The following is a 22,047-nucleotide window of genomic DNA, read 5'->3' on the forward strand; positions in this document are numbered from 1 at the left end:
CCCTATAATTACTACATGCTTCCTGGGAGCCTCAGATTCTACTAGTGGGGGCTGGTCACTCGATTCAGCGCAGCCACCAGCTAATTTTTTCCACTAATCAATAGCATTATGCTGGCCTAACATGCACCAGCAAGGCTCTCTTGTTTAATGTTCAAGTTTGAGCATATGCTTCTCCCTGTTTCTTCTGAAGGGGCCTTGTTTGTCAGGCCCAGAGCCAAGGCAGGGGGACAGAACCACATTTTTTCCTTGGATACTGGGACACCAATGGATCTTTTGAATTTATAGGTGGCTGGTGGTTTGAAAGATGCTTTTAATGACATGTGTCAGGACAAGAAGTTAGAGCTCGGCAAACAGCGCCTTCCACATAACTGCTTCATCCATCTGTCCCGCCCTATTAGCTTGGTGGTTCTCTTAGTTCCGAGATAACGTCCCTTTTCCTGTCTCCATAGCTTCCCTATGAGCTGCAAGACATGGTCAACAAGCACCTGCATAGCACTCAGGAGACCTCCGGCCCCGGCCAGGAGGCCCCTCACACCTTGGCTCCATCCGATGTGGTGCCCACCTCGGTGATCGCCAGAGTCCTGGAGAAGCCAGAGTCCCTGGTGCTCAACTCGGCCAAATCCAGCAGCGGCAGTTGCTCCATCGCCGAGGACGTCTTTGTGCATGTCGACATGAGCGGAGCTCCGTCTGACGCTTGCCCAAGCCCAGGCCAGCCCGGGAGCGAGGGGGCGGAGGGAGCGCGGCAGCAAAACGGGGGTTGCAAACCTCCAAGCGGCTTGGAGGGCCTCCCTGGCGAGGTGCCGACATTTGAGAAGCTGAGCCCGTACCCCACCCCGCCCCCGCCCCACCCCATGTACCCAGGGCGCAAGGTGATCGAGTTCTCGGAAGACAAGGTGCGGATCCCAAAGAACAGCCCCCTGCCCAACTGCACCTATGCCACACGCCAAGCCATCTCCTTGAGCCTGGTCCAGGGGGAGGATGAGAACGGCGACAGGCAGCGCACCCTTCCCAGCAGCCCCGCCTCCGAGGGCCAGCGCTCAGCTTCCAGCTGCTCTTACCAGCCATCCCCCAAGGTGAGCCGAGCTCATGGCTCCTCGCAGAGCAGCCCATTCAGCAGCCCCCCACAGGTGCCCAGCACCTTTGCCAGCTCGGCCAGCTCCGAAGAGGACCTGCTGGCTAACTGGCAGCGGATGTTTGTGGAGAAGGCTCCCCCGACCACGGAGCGGGTGCTGGTGAACCGCACCTCCTTCAGCCGCGACACGGCCCAGGAGCTCCAGAAACGTTTCAGCCGCTCCATGCAGGAGCTAGGCCGGGCCGCCTCCACCTACTCAGACGGCGAGGAGTCAGTGCAGAGCTGCAGCTGGACAGTGAGCAGGGACTCCAGCACGGACACCGACAGCACCGAGTCCCGCGCTCGCCGGGGCCACTTCTCCTCCGACTACGGCACGGACTTCTCCCAGGACGAAGCCCACAAGCTGCTGCAAGGGGGTGGCGGAGAGGGGGCGGCAGAGCCCGCCAGCTCTTCCCCAGAGAAGCACAAAGACTATGTGGACCTTGACTCGTCTGGGAGCCCGGCCGAAGAGCAGGAAACACTGCTGCAGGGAAGCCAGGAAAACAGCCAAGAGGGCAACTCCGAGCAGAGCAGGGAGTGCAAGAGCAAGCCTCCTCCGGGCCGCCCCCACCGCAGCCCCAAGAGGATGGGGGTTCACCACCTCCATCGGAAAGACAGCCTGACGCAGGCCCAGGAGCAAGGCAACTTGCTCAACTGAGGGTAGGAAGGAAGCTGCACAGGTGCAACATTGCATCCAGCTCCCAAGGGCTGTTACTCTAGTCCTGAGGTTCAAAGGAGGACCGTCATGGGACTCCTTCCCAGGAATTCCAGGCCATTTTTATATATTTATTGTCTTTTTTAATGCACACTAAGAACGGAGGCAGCTCTCCAGCTACAGCACCAGGGCAAAACATTCGGGTTCCCACCAGCACAGGTGCTTTGTGTCCACAGCTCAGTTTGCACTCATGCCCTTCCTTCCACAGCTCAGTTCTGCCTTCACACTCCGATTCCTTCCTGCTAACATCCCATCCCATTGTGGGTTCTGAGTTACGCCCCTGAAGCAGCTCAAGCCTCTATTCCTACGTGCCAAGAAGTAGGAACACGCTGTCCCTATTTTCCTCGTGTGAATCTTCCCCCAAGGGCGATGGCTTCCGTTAGGTGGGCGTCCCCAGATGTGTGAGCTTCGCTGCTTTCTTTTCCTGAATTCTGCTACGTGGATGTGCGCCGGTGTGAATAGGTGGGACGATGCTCAGAGGCCACCTCCGCAGTTCCCTTGCTTCCTGAACCCAGCATGGTTACTTGTTAGGAGGAGTGCCACTCGGGAGCCTGCCAGAATGGCCCTTGGAGCTTCCCTGCTCCAGCCAGCCAGCAAAATGGAGGCTGGACCATTTGCCATAATGGGCTCGGCTGCATGTGACTGTCGTGTCGGCTCTTTCTTGGGTGGTCTGTGTCTCATTTGGATGACGTGAAGCTATGTGTTCTTTTACTTGCTTTCTTATAGGTCTTTGTCTTTTGAAATGTGCTTACCTCTTCCTTTTGTGAACGAGCAAAGAATGTGCAGGGATGGGGTGGGGGGATTGGTCAGAGAGCATCTGCTCTGCAAGAAGTGGCTCATCTCTTCCTCACTATTGCCCTATGGCCACCACCTGCTGAGGAGTTGCTAAAGCCTAAGCAATGCGGCCATCTTGCCTCTGTAGGACCCATCCTCTTTGCCCCTTGGAGATGGTGGGTGAGGTTGAGCATCCTATCGGGGCTGTGATCCAAATCGACACTAGTGCCTTCCCAAGGCCTTAGGCAAGGTCTGATATTCCCCCTCCCCTTCTTGCTTTGTTTTTTTTGTATGTATTCAGTGTTGTATTTTCCCCCCTCTCCCTTTGCAGTATGTTTCTGTGTTTTGCGTATATCTGTGCACGCACCTGGGGAGGAAAAGGTTGCCAGTGTTAGGAATTTTTCACTGAATGATCACGTTCCATGGACGTCGTTTCCTAGCCTGCCCTTGGTGCAACCAGTGCAATGTTCAAGAAAACAGTGAGAAGACTAGGCTGCTGAGCTTGGTTGCATTGCCAGCTGCTTATGTCCGGATGGAGTCTGTGTGATCTTCTTCTGGAGAGTACCCTAAAGCCTTTCTTCTTAGCACAGGGAGTCTTCTCCCTTGCAAACACCAGCAAAGCAGCTGCAAGCTGCCCAGAAAACCCACTCATAGCCCTGCAGGACCAAGAACTTCCCCCGAAACCTTCCAGTATCCATTGGATGGCTGCCATGGCCTATCTTGTGTCGATCTGCTTGCCTTTTGTGCTGTCCCCTGCTGCCTCTCTTCAGATCTAACCAGGGTCTGCTGTGTGTTGATTGTGGAGCAGTCTGGCCATAGCTAACTTTTTGATGTGGCCTTCTTCATTGGCCACTTCTCTTGCTGATAAGCTGCTGGCGGTTGCATCCCAGCATTGGGGTGTGACTCAGTATTTTCAGTTTAGCTATGCTAATAAATTGGTGCTAAATATGGACACCCTTCATTTTGCCTATGCGGCACTTAACCCGTAATGATCTGACTTCTACAGCTGGCAGCTGCTTGCTTTGCTCAGCCACTCTCCTCCTTCAGCCCTTGATTTCTTGGAATTTCCTTTGCTCTTCAAAAGGTAGAATCCAAGTTGCCACATGTTCCTGCTCCAGCACTGCAGTGTTCTTTTTTTTGCTGCAAAGGATGCTTTGGGGTTTCCTGGTGACCTCTTGTTTGTGGTCAGTATTGGACAGATATGGTGCTGGGTGAAGCCTATCCCATAGAATCTGGGCCCTTCTCATGAGCTTGGCTAAAATGGAACTGATTTCAGCACATCCCACTGAGACAATTTTTTTTAGTCTGGAGCCCAGGCCTCCTTTCTGTGGCTGGGCTGCACAACTGCACATAAGGCAATCTGAAACTGTCACAATTGCAGCCACCAAACGGGCAATTCCAAGCAGTTACTACGATGTTGGTTGAGACCAATCTCCATTTCCTTTAATTCTATTGTACTAAAGGTTGGGAGGAGGGGAGGGAAAGGAGATCATTCTGGAGTACAACCAAACCGTGCCATTTATTTCACATGGGTCTGGGTGGCAGCGAAACCTGCAGGAGAATTGAGGATCAGGTCTGTGTTAGTCCTGCTGCTGCAGCCGTCCTCCCAGAGCTCCTTTTGTGCAGTCCTGCATCTCAGCCCTTTGTATCCTCCTCCTCTCTGGCAGTATTATGAATTCTCTCTCGGGGAGCTTGAGTTGCCTTCTTTGGCTGCCCCACGTTTTACAATGTCCCAACTCAAGACTGTTAATCTGCGACTAATGTGTTTTTTTCTGAGATTTTCAAACTGATGATGTATATTTTAAAGCCAGAAATAAACTATTTTAAAAGTACGTCTGAAGCTGACTGTTGTGCTGCTAGGAGCTGAAAGGGGGAGCACAAGAAACCACAGCAACTGAAAGGTTTTTAGGGTGTTCGGTTTTTTGACCTGCGGCTCTGCATGGCTGCAAGCAAAGGGACTTCCTCTTCATTCTTTTAATTCGGGGTTGGTGAGCCTGTGGTCCTCTGGACATCCTATTACAAAAATTCCCATCATCCCTTACTATTGGCCATGTTTCCTGGGGTTAACGAGAATTGGAATTTCAGCAACATGTGGAGAAGGCCCCAGGTTCCTGATCCTTGCTTTAATTTGAGATGCATGGGATTGAGTCTCGGACCCTTCTGCAGGCACAATGTGTGCTGTGTCCATGATCTACAGCCCTCTTTGGAAAGGTTCACACAGACTTGATCGGTCTTCTCAATGGGTCACGTGCAACTGGTTATGCTAGGGGAAGCCAGCACATGGACTCCTGCTAGCTGTGAGTATCCTCCCCCACTTGCAATACTCTAACCCACCCCCAAGTCTTTTTGTGCAGGTTTAGGGGATACACAAGGGCAGGAGAGGGTGGGCTTGCCTTCCCAAGGAAAAACATGGCACTGATGGAGCCTTAGTGCTATGTTGAATATAAGCCATTGTCATGACTGTGTTTACATTGCCAATTTACTTCTGGATCTTTTAGCAACTATGCTACTAATGTAGGGTTTGTATTTGGACCTCTGTAGGATAGAAATATAGGGACACGGGTGGCGCTGTGGGTTAAACCACAGAGCCTAGGGTTTGCCGATCAGAAGGTCGGCGGTTCGAATCCCCGCGATGGGGTGAGCTCCCGTTGTTCAGTCCCTGCTCCTGCCAACCTAGCAGTTCAAAAGCACATCAAAGTGCAAGTAGATAGGTAAACTGTGTTTCCGTGTGCTGCTCTGGTTCGGCAGAAGTGGGTTTGTCATGCTGGCCACATGACCTGGAAGCTGTACCCCGGCTCCCTCGGCCAATAACTCGAGATGAGCGCCGCAACCCCAGAGTCGGTCATGACTGGACCTAATGGTCAGAGGTCCCTTTACCTTTAGGACAAAAAGCAACCTCTTCCTATATGACGAGGCACCTGCCTCTATAAAATGGAAGTAGATTGTCCACTTTCATGACATCATGTCTTTATTCCCTCTCCCCCTGTTTATGTAGCTGTCCCATAAATCACGCGGACTGTGGCGGCCACAATATCCTAATTAGAAGCTGCATGGCACTGCTGCCTCCTGGTGGTTCTCTTGGCTTTTGTGATTGAATCCGAGAAAATAATTTATGGGTTTTGTTTGTTTGGGGCTAGGAGAATCGTCCAAAGCAAAACAGAGTTCTGCTGTCCCTAGAGTCCTGCATGGAAACAACAGCCACTGAACGCTTAGGAGGAAGAGGAATGGGTACCATTGTAACAAACACATTTCCACAAACTGCCTTGCATGGCTGAGGCCTTACGTCGCGAATGGAGAACTTGTGGCCCTCCAGATGTTATTAGACTGCAGCTACCATTAGCCCCTGCCAGTATGGCCAGTGGTTGGAGGTGGTGAGAGCTGTAGCAGTCAACAATTGCTGGAGGGCCACAATTCCCACAGGAGGTATTTATTTTTGCCCCATTTTGCAGCCCTTGTTCGTACTATTCCACAACAGTTTCCCTGCACTGAAGTGGCTGTTTACACAAAAGAAGCAAGGTCAGTAGTTGTCCGCATTATAGCACTTTGGGGTTTGCTTGAAGTTGGGTTTGTGTGCTTAGAAGTGCGCATATCTTCAAATGTAAAAATGGAGCAGACGCTGAACAGCAGAGCAGAGCCAGTGCTCACTGCCTTAGATCTTACTTGTCACTGGATTGCAGAGCGGTATAAACGTCACAACCAGCCCAATTTAGTCCTCTGATCTTAACATCAGTATTTAAGCTGGGGGGAACCAGGATGCAGTCCCATCAGACTACCAGAGCCTCTGCTTCTGCCTGCCTCTTCCCCCTAGACCTCTGTGTTCTCTGCTGATGCAGGAAGGAAAGCATCAAATTGCAGGCAGTGGGGGAACTAATCTGAATTGGGACCAGTGGGGGGGTTGTTGGGAGGGGGGCTTTAACCCTTTGCCTCCTACCATAGTCCTGATCTAGAGCAGGGGCCACACCCCTGCAATTTAGCAATAAAAACCCCTCCCTTTGGGGCTGACAATGAGTTCCTTCCACAATAAAAATTGCTGTAGGGTCTATGTGAAAGAGAGGGTTGAATGAGAGGTGCTTGTGTGCTTAGATTGATAGGGATGAGGCCACCTCCACTGCTGGTATATGGCCACATTATTACCTTCAAGGTAATGCAACCTTCTGAAATTAGGGGTACTATAAGAGCACCCAAAGTGTGCACACTGTCCCTATGGGATTTTTTCTCCTGGGTATTTCTGGTAGCACCTGTGACTGCCTTGAGTGTCTTAGTGGAGTCATTATGGGACCCAAGGGCACGCACTACAGCTTACTTGGGGAAAATAATTATTCTCGGCCCATTAGAGGCAGCGCAACAAAAATTACTATAAGGTTGCATTATTTCCCTTAGTGAAGCTGCCTTGCTGATGTGTAGTTAGAAAGGAAAGAGCCTCATGGCCACAACTGGGCCATTTCTGTGAACTTTATATAAAATTCTACTTAAGACATAGGTACAAGCAATAAAAAGCATCTGTTATACATAAATATACACATCTGAATAAATACAGCCTCCTGCAAAGATTAGTCAAGAATGGATGGTGTGACCTAAAAATACAGCAACTGGACAATCACAAGCAACTGACAAGTTGTGTGACACAGACATAGAGATTAACTTGGGCCATGTCCCAGTGTGGAGCTAAAAGTGACTTCAGTAAGACACAGTGTGTGGATCTGCACTCAGGGCAGGCGCAGCAATTACACCTAGACATTAGGCTTTCACACCCATCTGTTTGCCTAGTGCATACACTCACTTGCAAACACACAAGCACAGTACACATTCACACATGATATATGTGTGAATGCACTTTTTTAAAAAAATAAACACAGTCTTTCCACATACATGGAAATGATGTTCTCATTAGAGGCAATGGGAGTTTCCTTTTCACATTTCTGTTTCTGCTAGAAGACTTTCTCCAAGGCCTGAAGTTACCAAGACCATCTGGGAACTAGAATCTGTGAAATGGAAAAAAGGTGGTTTTAGCCAATGAACAGGATTTGGAAGTGGGGCAACCATGATTTGTAGCTGGATCCTAAGCACAGGGCTAGGAAGACTCAAATCTATTATAAAGGAGAACATGAAGTGTTAAGTAGAATTCAAGAAAGCACCTCCTTGAATACTCCTGAAGTGAAGCAATTGGCAATTAAATAGATTCATTTTATGCCTAAAGTGTATAGCACAATACTAACCATGTCTATGGAGAAGTGTATCTTATTGAATTCAATGGGGCTTACTCCCAGATAAATTGGATTACAATTGTAGCTGCAGACCATGACCACGTAGAATCCCGTCCTCTTCCTCCCCACTCCCTGGATTCATATGTGCTGTTTCCACAGACAGGTTGTGTGGTTCCACTAGCCTACCTTAACCTGGTGCCCTCCCTGTTTCCAGCATCCGCCAGTTTGGTCAACGGTCAAGGATGATGAAAGTTCAAATAAGCACCAGGTTGGGGAAGGTAAGGGCTGCATAAGCAGGCAGCTCCTTTGTTATAATTATTGGGCTCCAAGTGCAGTATCAGAACACCCATTAGAATGAGCTGCCTCTTGATTTGAAGTCTGCACACAACGAAGTTTCCTTTTCCAAAATACACAGTTAAAAAGGAGGCCTGCTAATGTGAAGCTGGATTAAACTCTGTGCTTAGACATCCACACTTAACTTGCTCTAGTATTTTCCTTTTAACTCCTGTACATAGCTGCCAAGTTATCCCTTTTTTACAGGGATTTTCCCTTATGCTGAATAGGCCTCCTCGCGAGAAAAGCGAAAACTTGGCAGCTATGCTCCTGTAATAGGGAGATAACGGTAGCTCTCCGCTTGATAGGCACATGAGATGTGCTTTACAAAATCTTTGGGTTTCTGTTGAAGACTTTGCCCTATAATTACACAAAAGAACCCAAATGGGGGACCAGACTTTGGTTTTTGTTCAAACAGGAGATTATAACCCCTTCATAAACCAATTTGCAGTGTTGATTTCAGAAAATCATTAGCGGCTGGATTGCATTTCAGTTTACTGCTGCCAGTGCATTTGTGCCAAGGACTAGATTTCATAGTGTAGGAATGTGTTTTCATCTCTGACTAAGCTCTATTCTAATATCAATACTGGGGCAAAAGTATATGCTTCTATGTGTGCATTTTAGCTCAGTTGGTAGAGCATGAGACTCTTATTCTCAGGGTTGTGGGTTCAAGACTCACATTGAGCAAAAGATTCCTGCACTGAGGGGGGGTTGGACTAGATGACTCTCATGGCCCCTTCCAACCCTGTGATTCTATGATGCTATGAAATACCAGTACTGAAATTTTGTGACCTTCAATTTTTTAAGGGCCCTGAATGTCATGGTTTCCCATGGTTAGCCTCCCCCTCCCAGCTTCACCCCCCCCCCAATCTTCCTCCTCCGCAGTGGAGGCCGCCCCAGCAGACTTACTGCTATGGCAGATCCAGTTGTTCTTCTCCCTTGCCATGACTTCACGAGTCTCCGTCTCATCGTCTTCCTCACCCTCAGAAAGAAGGTCGGAGATCTGCTGCTGAAGCTCAGGGCTGATGTTGTTCTCTGCCAGGATCAGCGTCCGTAAAGCTGTTGGGTAGTTTTCCACCATATCCAGCAGGATCTAAACAGAACAAGAGTCAAGAGGCTGGTTGGTAAGCAACTCAGCCATGGGCGTACCCAGGATCAAAACTAGGGGGGGGGCAAGGGGAGGGGCCAAGGCACGGAAGGGGAGGGGCCACAAAGTGGGCGGGAACGGCAAACTCGCGCTCCGCCGGGCTGTGCCCCTCCCTAGAAGCAGGGCTGGTGGCCGGAGGCGGAGCCCAGCCCAGCGGAGCGCGAGTTCAGCGTTCCCGCCCGCCCGCCGCGCTTGGCCTTGCCAGAGGGCGCGACGGGGAGCTGGAGGGAGGGCGCAGCGCGGCGGGCGGGAACGGCGAACTCGCGCTCCGCCGGGCTGTGCCCCTCCCTAGAAGCAGGGCTGGTGGGCGGAGGCGGAGCCCAGCCCAGCGGAGCGCGAGTTCGGCGTTCCTGCCCACCGCGCCGCGCTCCCTGGTTCCCCGCCGCGCTTGGCCTTGCCTGAGGGCGCGGCGGGGAGCTGGAGGGAGGGTGCAGCGCGGTGCGGCGGGAATGGCGAACTCGCGCTCCCCCGGGCTGTGCTCCGCCTCTGCCCACCAGCCCTGCTTCTAGAGTAGGGCAGCTGCCCTAACTTGCCCCGTGGTGGGTACGCCCTTGAACTCAGCTTAGAGGCAAGAGAACCAAGGAAGGAGAATGCAAAGGGGCTCCAGTCTTCCTGACAAACTTCCCCCGAGACAGTGCATTTGAGGAAAGAGTGCATTTGGGGTAGATAAAAGTAGACGAAACTAGTCTGCCCACTTCCATGACGTAGAAGAAGAGTTTGGATTTGATATCCCGCTTTATCACTACCTGAAGGAGTCTCAAAGCGGCTAACATTCTCCTTTCCCTTCCCCACAACAAACCTGTGAGGTGAGTGGGGCTGAGAGACTTCAAAGAACTGTGACTAGCCCTAGGTCACCCAGCAGCTGCATGTGGAGGAGCGGAGATGTGAACCCAGTTCACCAGATTACGAGTCTACTGCTCTTAACCACTACACCGCAAATGGAAGGCAGCAAAGGACCATGTTCTCCTTACCAAGGCTGATTGGTTGGTGAGTCCCGTTCCTTCCAAGTCCAAAACCTCGAGGGTGCGGCTGGATGCCACAGAAACTGCCAGCATTCCTGCTATTTGGTCACCTAGACGGTAGAAAGTCAGGAGGTGTTAGAAGACCTCACAGAGGCCATGTTGCATGCAGCCATTCCATTTTGTTGGGCAGTACAAAAACCTCAACTCTACCAGCAACCCCCCAATGGCACTTGTTTAATAAATGAACGCCACAGATGCATTCAAAAGGTGCAGATTTCCAATCTCATTCAAAGGTGCTGCACCTGTTTAATGTCTGCCTGTTAAAGGCACAATACATTGGGGGGGGAGTGATCACTTTGTGCATCTGTTTTTCTGCTGCTTTTCTCTTTTTAAGTTGGCTAGGGGGAAAAAACACCCTCTGCACCTGTGGCAGCAGCACAAAACCTCTAGCTGAGCTTAGTCTTAATTAGAAGGTATTGCTTCTGGGTCAGAGGAGAAGGCTTCTGCCAGGCTTTAAGGCCCGAGCACCTCTCATTTTGCAGGGTAAACCCTGACAGCAGAAAGAAGAAAGGCCTCACCCAGTTTTGAAAGGACAGGATTAGGTGGGGTGTGCTGAGGAACGTCTCACATTTGCTTCCCTGAGGCAGGAGGGATGGGAAGAGGAGAGAGCTGCCTGGTCTAGTCTCCTCTCTCACCAGCTGCCAATTTTGCTCAGGCAGCGCAGCTGCAGAGAGGGAAGAGAAGTGGTTTCCATGGTAACCACTGCTGGGGCTCCTCTCCTCTTTGCTGTATTTGGAAGAAGATGAGGAGGCAAGGGCGGGGGAAGAAGCATGGTCTGACTCCCGAGCCCAGTGGCAGCAGCCTACATGGGGCTGCAAAAAGAACATTCAGAGGACGGGTACTACTGCCACTTTGTACACAGGAAGAGGAAGTGCACATAAGTGTATGGCGGGCTGCTCTTCAGGCCTCCTCAGCTTGGAAGCAAGTCTCATCCCTTGCAGAACATGGTAGGCCGCTATCTTATATTCTCCCAGGCCCAGGCTGGCAATTGTCGGTTTCATTTCGTATTTTGAATGGCCAGGTTCTTTAATAGCCTATTGCTTAGGACTTTCTCTTTTTTTAAGTGCAAAGGTGGTAACTCTATTCCAGACAAAGGGGACACTAGTTTACACACACATGCAAACTCTATCAGGAAAGGAAAGGGCCTGTAGCTCAAGGGCAGATCACAGAGACTGGGAAACATCCTGGAGAGCTGCTACCTAAGTACAGACCAGGGACGGAGCATCTCTCTGGCCTTTCAGGTGCTTTAGGAAGGAGGAGGGGGGACTCTAGGACCCTATCAGAGCCCTCACGCCTCCTTCCCAAAGCCCAATGCCTTGGAGAGGGCCCCCCCCCTCAGCTCAGCACCTACACTTCTCACACAGCACTACGTAAATCTGCCCCACAGGTGTTTGGTGATTTGATTCCATCATATTGGTTTTCTGTTATCAGAAACTAATCACTGCTGATTAGTTTCAAGCTCCATTCAAGGTGCTAGGGTTGGTTTTAAAAACCCTTAAACAGTTTTGGACCTAGGAGCTGCCTCAACCTCAAGCGACAAGGCTGCTTTCAACCAGGGTCAGGACCTTCTCTGTTATGGCACCCAACTATGTGGGAATGCTTTGCCAAGTAAGATGTGCTGGGCCCATCATAATACCGCAGTTGCAGGCATAGCTTTTTAAAAATGCTTTTGACTGATTAATTCATTTTCTGGTACCTTAGTATGATGGTGGTTTTGGAAACGTTAAATTAGCTTTGTGTTTATTTTCAGAGTGTGTGTAATATTGGAATGGAAACTTGTTTCACAGTGTTTTGTTATCTGCTCTGTTTGCCGCCTTGAGAAATTTAAAAAAAACATAAAATAATGAAGAGAAAGGGCCGAGTTGGATTGTGATTGGACTTGTCCTAGATGCAGGCTCTTTATCATTCACCAAGCAACATCCTCCCTTGTTTAAAAGAGAGAGAGAGAGAGAGAGAGAGAGAGAGAGAGAGAGAGAGAGAGAGAGAAGCCGTGCACAATATCCATGCTCTTCTCACCCAGTGGGTTGTAGTCCAAGTTCAACACTCGCACCTGGGAACTATGAGCCACTGCAATAGCCAGGCGCCCCCATCCTTTGGCTGTGATGCCAGGGTTAGCACTGAGAGTCAACTCCTTCAAACCTAAGGGAAGCCAAGTGAGTTTACACAGAGACAAGATCTCACTCTTGTATTCAGGATTATAATCAACTGCATATATACTGCCCTTTTATTCTCCCTGCAAAATAATGGGTGTGGATTAAAATATCCACTCCACATTTTACATTTGCTTTAAAATACTACTACTACTACTACTACTACTACTAATAATAATAATAATAATAAAAAAAATAAACAACCCCGGAACACATTTTAACCACTCTTTTGGGAAAACTATCAGGATGGTTAAAAGGACAGATTTCTTAAGAACAAACTGCGGGACAGTTGTATGTTAACACAAGTTGCATTCAGAGACATTAAATGTGTAGGTTAAATTGCTGTCCTCCACCCTTTGAAAGGTTTCTTGGAGCAGAAGTGGCTCAAGTCATTTTGGTGGCTGGCAAAGGAAACTCCAACAGCACCCACATCCCCAAGGTTGATAAATATAAAATAAGGGAAGGGAAAACTAATCTGTACCAAGTCATCTTGTGAATGCTTTATTAGAATGTGACATTTTGATGTTTGCCACTCTCGGCTCCTTTGGGAGAAAGGGCAGGATACAAATATAATAAATAACAATTAAATGTTCACGAATGCCCTGCAACTTTGGAAGCATTTGATGACATGCTACATTTGTCCATGTGAACACACACTTCAGCTGAGTCTGGTAACTGTAGACATAAATGTTGTGGAAACTGTTCCCAAGATAAGCATTGGGAGAACATGTGCTAATTTTCACATGCTAACAGGCTACAAGCAGAATAATTTGCATTATACTTACAGAGTTAATTTTCTGGTATGATACTGTCTGAACGATGCCCTCATTTGTCTACACTAGAGATGGGAAACCTTATTGTTTTTATTATAAAATATATTACCCGCCCTTCACCAGCAGATTCCAGGGCAGGTTAAAAAAAAAATCCCTCCAGATGTTGTGGACTTTCAAACCCCATCAATCCTAGCCAGCATGGCCAATGGTCACAGATGAGGGGAACTTGAATCCAATAAGATATGGAGGACAACAAGTTATTGATCCCTGGCCTACAGTATCTGATTCCTTTCCCTTTCACAACTAGCTGCCCACCACCCCAACCACAGAAACAGCAGGCCCCAAAAGAGGACAAAGTGCTATCACAAGGAGGACAAGAAGAAGCAAGAAAGAACAGCTCTTTAAGGTGAAAGGATGATCTCATTCAAAAAGGCAGAGGGGGCAATTTTTCTTTCTAATGGATCATGTTACACACTGAGGTTCCAAATTTACCAGAATACACAACAGATCTTCAGTGCCCTTATTTTTTCCTCCAGATTGCTCTTGCAAGCCTAGTGGCATGCTTAATGCAGCAGAGTGGAAGAGGACGGCTGAAAACTCGGTCAAAGTATTATTTTCCAGTCCGCCAGTCTCTGATACTCTTTTCTCAAAAGACTTTTGATTTAGCTCAAGATAATTCCTTCAGCAAAAAATAATCTTTGCTGATATTTCTGAGTAGCACCAACAGATAACATTTACAGCAAAGGGCATTTCAGAAAAAGGAAAATTGCTTTTAATGTGACAGCATCAAGTTTTAGTTGCAAAAATAAAAAGCAAAACAACTGCAAAGCCTACAGATCCTCACACTGACTTAATGGGAAATGACTGTTTAGTTCTATAACAGGGCAAAGTATAATTACTTCTATTCTGAATACCTTCTCTCCCAGAATGAGAATCCACTTATTCTTAGCAAGCCACAGATCCTTAGCCAACAGAGTAAATTTCACTATAATTTCACTGTGCTGAAAACTCAGTGCTACAATTTGTCAGGGGGTCTCTTTACTCTCCGAAGAAGAAAAACAATAGTTTAAAGCAGGCATCCCCAAACTGCGGCCCTCCAGATGTTTTGGCCTCCCATGATCCCTAGCTAACAGGACCAGTGGTCAGGGATGATGGGGATTGTAGTCCAAAACATCTGGAGGGCCGAAGTTTGGGGATGCCTGGTTTAAAGGGATGTGATGAAAGCAGAGCAGACTTGTTCTTTGTTGTTCCAGAACTAGCAAGTGGAAATTGCAGGAGAGCAAATTTTGGAACAGAAACTTCCCCGATGGTTAGGGCTGTTAAACAAAGAACAGGCTGCCCTGGGAAGTATTTAAGCGGAGGCTGGACAGCCATCTGTCAGGGATGCCGTGGTTGCATCCTGTATTGCAGATCCTGTTCTGAACAGGGAGTGGACATTACCTCCACAACCCTTCCAACTGTAGAACTGTATGAACAAATATATGAAGTCTGTTATGAGCTCCAGAGGTATACAAGAACTTCACACATCCAGTTTTGCTTACCTGACTTGGCCCCATCAGGAGGGAGCAGTCCACAGATCAAGTTAATACCTTCATCACCCAGCATGCAGTCCCCTAAGTCCAAGGCCACTAGTGAGGGATGGATGGAGAGTGCTGGGTTCAGAAGAGCCAGACCAGCGTCTGTCAGGGGACTTCCATGGAGGCTGTGCAAGAATAAATGGTTAGGAATTAAAATACCGTTCCTCAAGAGTTGCAGTTGACTTCACCCAGCTCTAACTATGACAAAGAAATGCAGTAAATACGGTAAGTTAACAGGGGCGATTTATACCAACAACTCTAAAAGACGAAGATTCATTAAAGGAGTCTTCGAATCTGCTTCCTTACTCCCCACTTCCTTTTCTGTCATGGTAGCAGATTCCTTTATCACTATGGTTTCCTCCCCACCCCCAAACCTGCTTTTCAGTGTCCTACTCTTCCTTATGACACAACATGCATAGCTTTGTCCTGGGTTTGCTGCCCTGAGATATTTGTTGTTGTTTAGTCGTGTCCGACTCTTCGTGACCCCATGGATCAAAGCACGCCAGGCACTCCTGTCTTCCACTGCCTCCCGCAGTTTGGTCAGACTCGTGTTGGTAGCTTCGAGAACACTGTCCAACCATCTCCTCTGTCATCCCCTTCTCCTTGTGCCCTCAATCTTTCCCAACATCAGGGTCTTTTCCAGGGAGTCTTCTCTTCTCATGAGGTGGCCCTGAGATATACAGTACTGGAATTTGGCTTAGGGTAATAAAATGTTGCCCAAATGCAAGTTTCACTGTTTCTGTTTAAGAAGATTAATCTGTATTGGGTTTGAAATAATCTAGAATGCTATCACTATTTTGGATTAGAATCACAACCTTGCCCTCAAAGCCCTTTTGGTGTGTGTGTGGGGGAGGGGGGACTTTGCACCTAGAGCCAAAGGTTAGTTACCGGTAAAAGGTGTTAAGGACTAACGGCTCAATCCATGTCTACTCAGAAGTCAATGAGATTTGCTCCCAGTAAATGGGGTTTGGACTACACAGATACACTAAACAATTTTGAAAGCCCACCAGCAACAGCTGCAATCCTATGCACACTTAGCTGTGAGCAAGATTTAACATAATGGGGCTTACTTTTGAGTAAACATGCATATGAATCGGACTGCAAGACTTCTGCCAGCAGAACTGGGCACCTTTTTTCAAGTCCTACTAAGTAGAGGGCTACTCACAACAAAGACTGGACAGAGCGGTTGGTCTTCAGGGCTTCAGCCAGTTGCTTGACCCGATTGATATTGGAGACAATCCCCAAGTTAAGATTAAGTTGAGCTAAGGAGTGAGATTCTGCGACCCCCCTGCAGATGCGGCCAAAATCTCTGTCGGAAAGCTGACAGCCCCGGAGCGAAAGCAGTTTGATGGAGTTCTCTCTCAGGCTCTCACAGATATCCCGAATCTCGGCACTTGATAAAGTCTCCCCAGAGATCTGGATAGATCCCGGCAACATATTTATATCTTTGTGAATAAAACACTCTCAGCAGCTAGCTGTAACGCTAATCCGGATTTGTGCAAGCAACGTGCAATTCAGAGCAGTGCAGGGATTGCTTTGCAATCCGGTTCAGAAGAGGTAAGGAGCGCGTTAAGGAAATCAGTGGACCGACGGTTGTGCAATCCTGTGCAAACGAAGCTGGAGGCCACCGTGCAATGTTACAATACCCGAGTTCAATGTGCTATTCAGCTCAGTCCAGAATATAGTACTTCTTGTACGCAGTTCAAATAGGTGCTCCTTAAAGCGGCTTTAAGCGTTGCGCAAGCCGGATCCGCGTAGAAACTTCTGTGCGACCCGGATGCATCAAGGTAAATTCTGTGCAAATCCAAATTAAAGCATGTGGAGAACAATAATGGGTACTCTCTAATATATGTCAAAAGCAGAGCGCTTTCCAGTCCAGAGCAGGGTTGTGAAGAGGGTAAGGTGAGCAGACCGGGTTAAGGTGGTGCAGGCAGATGCCAAGCAATCTGAAATAACAGGAGCAAGAAATGCAAATCCAAATCGGTGCCAGATCCTTTCTGGAATTTCACACGAATAGAAGAAAAACGAGCGTGTGTGTGTGTGTGTGTGTGTGTGTGTGTGTGTGTGTGTGTGTTCAGGCTCCTGCGCAATCGGAGAACAAGCCGCCGTGTCCGCCGGGGAAGGGGGGGCGGGCTGCCGTGCCCTCCAGCTTCAGTCGTCTATGAACGATCTTCCCCCTTCCCCGGCGCCCTCCTTGCCATCCACAGCAATGCAACCTCGGTCGCTGAGGCTCGTCCTGCCGCCGCACCTGCTCCGCCTTCACTCCCGGGCCCGGGCCAGATCCTACGACTCCCGGGCGCGAGTCCCTCCTCCGGCCGCCGCGCCTGCTCCTCCTCCTCTTAGCGCACCGGCGGCTCCCGCGGCAGCGCCCAGCGCATAGTGCCGGCGGCGGGACGGGGTCGCCAGCGCCGCTGCAGAGACCGGAGCTGCGCTGTCTCCTCCCTCCTTATGCCCCCAGGGTGCGCGTGTGGCGGGGCGGGAGGAGGACCCAGCTTTGTTTGGCGCTGCGCCGGTTCCTATGGCCACAGCCAGGCACCGCAGCCTGCGCTCTTGCCAAGCCGGGCCACGCGGCTGCTGCCCCGCCGCCGCCTCCCCAGGCGCGCTGTCCTGCCCCGGGCTCCACCTCCAGGCCCTCCCCGCCGACAGGGGCTGTGCGTGAGGCCGGGGCTGACGGGATTTCATTTAGATCCAGGCGCTCGGTTGGTGGAGGAAGCCGGGGCCGGGCGGGGTCCTGGAGACCTCCGCCTTCCCTCTCGGCGAGATGCTTTGCGCCATCTCTTGGATGCTACTGTGCGGCGGATCGTGGGCCGAGCCGCACCCTGTGACCCAGAGCCCCAGACTGACCTTCGAGGGAATGGGGTCGTGGGGGGTGGGTGGGATTGGGACTACCGGTAGCTTTTCCCCGCTTCCTCAGCAGCGATGAGAGAAATGAACTCTGTAGTTGCTCAGAGGCGCCCCGTTTTGACGGCGCAAGTTCCAGAGCTTAGAATAGGTTCGGATGGGGGCCTCTCAAAGAGTAACAGGAGGCATGAATATGTCTGTTTTATCTGTCTAGTTTAAACGGCAGCGGCAGCGGTGGCTAAGATACGAGGGTAGATCCTTCCGTTTCCAGCACCACGTTTCCAAAATGGCTGAGAAGTCAGGCTTGGACATCCTCCCCGCACGTCCAGGTCCTTATTCCCAGCAAGACCTCTCCTGCAGTCATAAAGACAATTCCCACATCTTTCTTTTAATGGAAGCACTCGTGGGGATGTTTTTTCGTCTGTAAGTTTTTAATAGATCTGCTCTGTTTATATATAGTTTTGATTATATGTTTAATTGTTTTTAATTATTGTTCTTTTCAAAAAGTTCTTAGTTGTTCCTATTTTATCTATAAAACACTTTGAGTCCCTGACAGGGAAGAAAGCAGGAAATACATTCAACTTTAAGAATGTCATCCAAATAAGTTTATTGTAGGATTCATGCAAGTGGGTGAGTGGAACACCCAAAATGATAGTAAAAATAGCCTTTGGTTCTCTGAGTCAGCGTTTCTCAACCTTTTTTGGGCCAAGGCACACGTATTCCATGAAAAAAATCACGAGGCACACCACCATTAAAAAAGTTAAAAAATTTAACTCTGTGCCTATATTGACTATATGTAAAGTAAAACCACCCTCCAGTCGTTTGCACTGAGCTTTGGGAAAGAGGAGGAGAAATATTGCCATAAAGATGTGTCCTGTAAAAATATCCATTGGAACCCGCACAACCCCCCGGGAGCAACGGGCCTGCCCCTCCTCAGTCCAGGCCAGGCGCCTCACCTTCTGCAGGGCGTGCACGTGCTCCTCGCCGAAGAGGCCGCTCACTCCCTCGTAGACGCTGCTGGCTGCCCTCCGGAGGCTGTTCTGCTTGTCGGCCCGCGGCCTCGCACCGACCAAGCCCCGGGCGCCGCCAGCAAGAGCAGCGAGAGCGACACAAACAGCAGCAGCAGCACCCGCCGGCCGCCTCTCACGTCCGAGGCCGTGGTGGTGGCTGTTGAGAGCTGCGCTCGCCCCGCGTTGTGACCCGGCCGGCTTCCTTTCCGGCGGGTTAATGTTGTGTATTGGCGGCCGCCAGGCACGTGACAATGCAAATCACCCTTCTCGTCGCCGCACGTCGCGGCACACCAGCCAGCGTCTCGCGGCACACTAGTGTGCCGCGGAACAGCGGTTGAGAAACGCTGCTCTGAGTGGCTCTCCTCTCCTCCTGTATTCATGAACTCAGCAGGAGCAGGAGCCAAAGGGCAGTACAGTAGAGGTCTGTACTGCATTAAAAGATTACACACATCTCTTAATCTGTGTTTCAGCTTTGGGTGTAAGCAGAAATGGAGATGCAAGATAAAGCAAGGTCTGCAACTGAAGGAACCTTTTGTATATGAGTATATCCACCCAGAGCAGGCCAGGAAGACTTCTTACTGCCATTATGGAATGAGGGAGTTGGGGAGGAACCACTTTGCCTTTCCTCCATTGCTGCTTAGATTGAACAGTCTCCCAGAACACCTGTGTAATCCCAGCTCTCTTTGCTTACCTCAGCAGCAGCCCCTCCCAACCTGGTGCTCTTCAGATGTTTTGGACTATGGTCAGTCCCAGTCAGCTCCAGCCAGCATTCCCAAAGCATTTGGAGGGCACCAAGTTGGGGAAGGTAGACCTACAGGTAACTAAGCTCATAATCAAGCCTAAACATATGTGACTGAGTTGCACATTCTCTGCCTGCCTCAGGGCAGAGACCTGAGACTTTTCTGTAACATTCCATATGCGCACACAGTGCTAACTAATTGGAAAACAATTTATACTTCACTTAAGTGCCGTTTGCCATGTAGACTGAAGGAAAGTGAACAGAAGCAGCTTTTTACAGGAACACAGATATGAACACATCTGATTCATTTCGGGATCTGTTTACAGCTGAATTAGATATTCCTTAAGGGGTTATTAGGGCAATGAGTACATCCTACTCAGCCACCTTCTGAATACTAGCTCCATCTGATTAAACCTGGGACAGTTGCATGAAAATCTTGTGCTCTTCCAGTGTGCTAAACTAACAGTGGATGTTGACAGCTGGAGAGGGGCGAGGAAGGAATTTCCTTCAGTGGAATTAATAGTATGGGCCTCAGCTAAATGGATGGGTGCATGAAGGCTCTGTGAGCAATAGATCTCACCAGCCACGCCAAGTCTTGTTGAGTAGCCCATTCTCACTGTTACAATCCTGTCTCCTTTCTGTGCTGCTACTGCTTGCTCCCAGTGACGGTTGCTCTTTGTTTTCTTATGGCATTGTGGATGTACATTTATGGTACCATATGAAGACATGGTGACCAGAAGTGTTGAAGTGCCCACAATCAAGAGGAGCTGCAAGTGTGGAGAAAAGCAGTAGGTGTGAGTAACTCTGATGACAAGCTCTTTTTTTTTTTTAGCAATAGTGGTGTTAAGGGATAGGCTGGAAAAAAGAGCCAGGAAACTGAAGTTCCTCTGCTCTGGCAGAAAGTTCAAAGGACAGCAAAGGGTAGGAGGCATTCATCCGCAGTATGCTCAGTCATGCAATTCTCTGCCCTGAGGAGTTTGTGGTCTAAACTAATCTAGCCATGATTTTGCTTTTCCTCAGCTGGAGGGTGGCAGCTGGTATTAAAAAATAGCCTGGCAGGCACAATTTTTACAAAGAAGCTTTGCTTACTTCAGCAAGCATACTGTGCAGGGCTTTTTTGGCTGCAGCTCTCTGCAATTAATTAAATGCTAGGAACGCAGAGGAAAGGAGCATAAACTCCTGCTACTCTCCCCTTCTTCTTGGGCAATGGGTTGTAACATCAAGAGCCCTAGGAGATTTGTACCAAGAGGGTGGCGGGGGGGGGGGGAGCAAAGCCCAGAGATAATGGCTAGAGCAATAAAAGATGAAAATGTTAGTGGGACTGAATGGGGTTGGGACTATTAGGATCATAAGCCGTGTAAGTGGAGAACTTTCTACATATAACTAATCTGCTAATGCAGAGTCCAAACTCCAAGCAAAATCCATTTTGTCTTGTAATTAAGGGGGAGAATAAAATAATCACTTGAGCATTAGTTGCAGGATAAATGAGAAGAATTAGAATACACAGAAGTAAGAAAGACAATATCGGGGAATATAATAGCCATTTTGCAGTTTGCAATAGATGATCTGGCTTAGGACTTGCATTTCATTTGATTCTCCAAAGGCTGCACACTGTAACCAAAATAAACAGTAGGACAAGCCAGAGAAGACTCGGATGACAACCCCGAAGCTTTGACAATATGGTCTGCATAATTGATGTAATAACATCCTATGGCATGAAAGGTAAAGAATATCAGGTGCCTGCCATTTATCAGGTGATTGAACAAACTTCAAACTTCAAATTACTTAAAGTGCTTCCGTCAGGAAGTTACTGGACTAGGCCAAGTTAATGGTCTGGTTATATACAGTTTTAAAGATCTAGGGATAAAGGCATGCAAAGAGTTCCAGTCTAGAAACAAAGCAGCTTCATATGATTTATGTTGTTGTTGTTTAGTCGTTTAGTCGTGTCCGACTCTTCGTGACCCCATGGACCATAGCACACCAGGCACTCCTGTCTTGCACTGCCTCCCGTAGTTTGGTCAAACTCATGTTCGTAGCTTCGAGAACATGATTTATGGTTCCTCACTAATATATTAATTAGGCCAAGCTGTTCATGATAGGCTTGCATTTCAAACCTTTCCTTCTTTTTTGTAGCTCTTCAGTTGCTGTTGGAACACTTGCCTAGCCTAAAATATTTGAAGCCAACATAATAAAATTAGGAAAAGGTAGCATAGAAATTTCAGCTTTGAAAAAAAACCCCTTTATTAATCTTAAGCAATTAAATCCCCTCTTCAGATTTTTTTTTTTATGATAACTAATCAGCCTCCATCTGAAAACAGATTGTGGGACAGTTACCAGGGTAAAGCAGTGAGAATGAGGCATCATTTCAGCCCTTTGGACCAGCACAATATTTGAGACATGGATGTTACAACTGCAGCAAAATCAGTTGCAATTTTCAATTAAATCATGTCTCATTAGAAAGACTGTTATTAGACATAATAGCGTAGGAAAGAGGACTCCAGGGATGTATCCAACTTCTGTTAAGAGGTCATCATTATTGCTTGGTAGCTAGCTGCTGACATCTTCCCCTTCATTCCCCCACCCTTGCTTTGAAGGTGACAGTTGTGATATCTTCATTACCAGGCCCATTTATTGTCTGTAGGGATCTATGA

At 48.8% G+C, this 22,047-nt stretch overlaps 2 protein-coding genes across 7 annotated transcripts in view; one reads left to right on the forward strand and one right to left on the reverse strand.

Moving 5' to 3' along the window:
- Positions 1-6,472, forward strand: part of TJAP1 (tight junction associated protein 1) — a 50,076-nt gene extending 43,604 nt beyond the window's left edge. For all 5 annotated transcript variants that reach the window (XM_035108213.2, XM_060272917.1, XM_035108212.2 and 2 more), the window contains one exon: positions 450-6,472. In XM_035108213.2, coding sequence (XP_034964104.1) covers positions 450-1,769 — 1,320 coding nt within the window. In that variant the 3' untranslated portion in view covers positions 1,770-6,472. The remainder of the gene's footprint in view (positions 1-449) is intronic.
- A 566-nt stretch (positions 6,473-7,038) lies between these two features.
- LRRC73 (leucine rich repeat containing 73) lies at positions 7,039-17,332 on the reverse strand. 2 transcript variants are annotated; one of them, XM_035108208.2, is made up of 6 exons: positions 15,972-17,332; positions 14,771-14,931; positions 12,323-12,445; positions 10,256-10,356; positions 9,047-9,230; positions 7,039-7,582 (listed from the first exon to the last, which is right to left on the reverse strand). In XM_035108208.2, exons 1-6 carry the CDS (start codon positions 16,241-16,243, stop codon positions 7,512-7,514), a joined length of 912 nt encoding a protein of 303 aa, XP_034964099.1. In that variant the 5' UTR covers positions 16,244-17,332; the 3' UTR covers positions 7,039-7,511. The 2 variants fall into 2 exon arrangements, with proteins under 2 accessions (XP_034964099.1, XP_060128902.1); XM_060272919.1 differs by having other exon boundaries at positions 15,877-15,974.
- Positions 17,333-22,047: the final 4,715 nt, after the last annotated feature.

The sequence above is a fragment of the Zootoca vivipara genome, chromosome 3 (assembly GCF_963506605.1).
Source record: "Zootoca vivipara chromosome 3, rZooViv1.1, whole genome shotgun sequence".
Taxonomy (NCBI): domain Eukaryota; kingdom Metazoa; phylum Chordata; class Lepidosauria; order Squamata; family Lacertidae; genus Zootoca; species Zootoca vivipara.

Bases quoted from the DNA above. Each gene is read 5' to 3' on its own strand.
- LRRC73 (XM_035108208.2), bottom strand. From the start codon at position 16,243: ATGTTGCCGGGATCTATCCAGATCTCTGGGGAGACTTTATCAAGTGCC. The intron at 12,446-14,770 runs GTAAGCAAAACT...GGCTTCCCTTAG, and splicing joins TCCTGATGGGGCCAAGTCAG to GTTTGAAGGAGTTGACTCTC. The intron at 10,357-12,322 runs GTGAGAAGAGCA...TCTACCGTCTAG, and splicing joins CTTGGACTACAACCCACTGG to GTGACCAAATAGCAGGAATG.